Source organism: Cyprinodon variegatus, unplaced genomic scaffold (assembly GCF_000732505.1).
Source record: "Cyprinodon variegatus isolate N-32 unplaced genomic scaffold, C_variegatus-1.0 Scaffold1893, whole genome shotgun sequence".
NCBI classification, from domain to species: domain Eukaryota; kingdom Metazoa; phylum Chordata; class Actinopteri; order Cyprinodontiformes; family Cyprinodontidae; genus Cyprinodon; species Cyprinodon variegatus.
Genome location: NW_015152346.1, coordinates 10,844 through 12,665, shown reverse-complemented (window position 1 = coordinate 12,665; position 1,822 = coordinate 10,844). Strand labels below are relative to the sequence as shown.

Here is a 1,822-nt window from a genome sequence, read left to right as displayed (position 1 = left end):
AGTGGTAAGAAGGGTAACAGTTTCACCAGAGGTTGGAAATTCTTACTTATAAATCTCTGATTCTTACTTTTGAATTTATGATTCACTCTAGTTTGTTCATTTTAGTTGTAAATATTTGATTTGAACTCTCAAATGAGTGATTTGAGTTCGTAAATTTTTCAGTTTACTTGATGTTTTTGCAAAGCTGTAACTTATAAATTTGTTTTATCACTTTTTCTTCTGAGTTGACTCATTTTATTCACATTAATTCACTTACATCTCATTCAGACAGCTACATGTGTTTATTTTTGGTAGTTATCCCATAGTTTGGCTATTTTTAAAATGACTTACTGCTGTCTGAGACTTGTTTAGACCTGGCTATGCTGGTTTTGATTTAAAAAAAAAGCTTGTTGCTTTTTCTGTTTTTCTTTATTTATTTTTCTTGTAGAACCGTATTTCTGTTCTGTTCATTAGAGCCTAATACGTTTTCATTTTCATTTCTGATGCATAGGATTTTATTTAGGGGCGTCATAGTAAAGCAAACTTCCTGCTCTTCTCATCGATCGGTCATTTCTCCATTAAATCAAATGCTAGTAAAATACGAGGCGGTTTGTGGTTTAGTCGAGGCTGCTGCATGTTTTCTCAGCTTTTTTTCGGAGACTGAAGCCTTTTCTTCTGGTTTCAGCTCTGCAGAGACGAAGCAGCTCATCCTGTCGAAGCTGGAGGAGCAGGTGGAAGTCAACCTGGGCTCTGCCATGATGTATACGCTGTTTGAGTGGGCAAAGGAGAACCAGGAGGCCCTCATGGAGAACCACAGGCCCGTGGTGACAGCTGTGGTCAGTGGAGATCTATAGTAGATTCTCTTCCTATAGATCAGTTTAGTTATCTGAGAAGATTTATTATCAGTTACATTATCGAAGGAAGCTTTGAAAGCAGAATATGTGCTGTGGATTTTTTTTCTGTTATTGCTGCAAGCAAAGAACACGCTTTAAAACTTAAAGTAGAAATATTTGCTATTTGCTTTTTTAACAGATCTTTTATTTTCAGATTCACTTACTTTTTAACTCTTGTTTTTAAAAGGAAATTATTTTTATTTTAAGCCCAATACTACGGAAGTATATTTTATTCGCCAAAGAAAAAAAATCTGACAGCTTTTTTCATAATTAGGAGATCAGTATCTCCTAATTATGAGAAAAAATCTCATTATTACGAGATAGATTGTTGCTTTCGTCTCACAGACCAATAGAAATGCTCCCTCCAGAGGAAAGCCCGCCTCCTGAAGTAAAGAGAAAATGTTCTTCAAAAAGAATCAGAAAAATCTAAATTCCCAAAATTTAAATTATAAAAAAAGAACATAAAAAAGCAACAAAAAATTGAGAAAACAAAGTGAAAATCAAGAAGTTTTAGTTTTAGGATTGCATTGTTTTTTCTTTTTTTTCCATTTATCAAACATGTTCTTTGTTTGATACAATAATGGATCAAAATTGACTCCATTTAACTGTAGGTTGACTTTTGTCTGTGGCAGACGCTGACGTCAAACACTGAGGCGACGGCGCCCTCTGCTGCAAAGAAGAGGGAGAAGAAGGAGCAACTGACCAAAGCTCAGAAAAGAAGGATGATTAACAGAACAGGTGATGAATTCATTGCTTTTATGAGACCGGAAAATAAAAATGTTAATTTCGTTTCAGTTTATTTCTATAGCTCCAATTCACATCATGTCATCTCAGGTCACTTTATAGAGACAATTCATCCAGATCATCCAGTCAGATTGATTCAAAGTTTTCTATCTAATGAAAACCAGTTGTTTGCATCAATTCAAAGGCAATCTCTCACACTAAGCATG

At 34.7% G+C, this 1,822-nt stretch overlaps 1 protein-coding gene across 1 annotated transcript in view; it reads left to right on the top strand.

Annotated features, from left to right (window-relative positions):
- Window positions 1–1,822, top strand: part of rwdd4 (RWD domain containing 4) — a 15,417-nt gene that overhangs the window by 11,666 nt on the left and 1,929 nt on the right. The window contains exons 4-5 of the mRNA XM_015404901.1: window positions 665–815; window positions 1,505–1,610. Of these exons, the coding sequence (XP_015260387.1) occupies window positions 665–815; window positions 1,505–1,610 (257 nt within the window). The remainder of the gene's footprint in view (window positions 1–664; window positions 816–1,504; window positions 1,611–1,822) is intronic.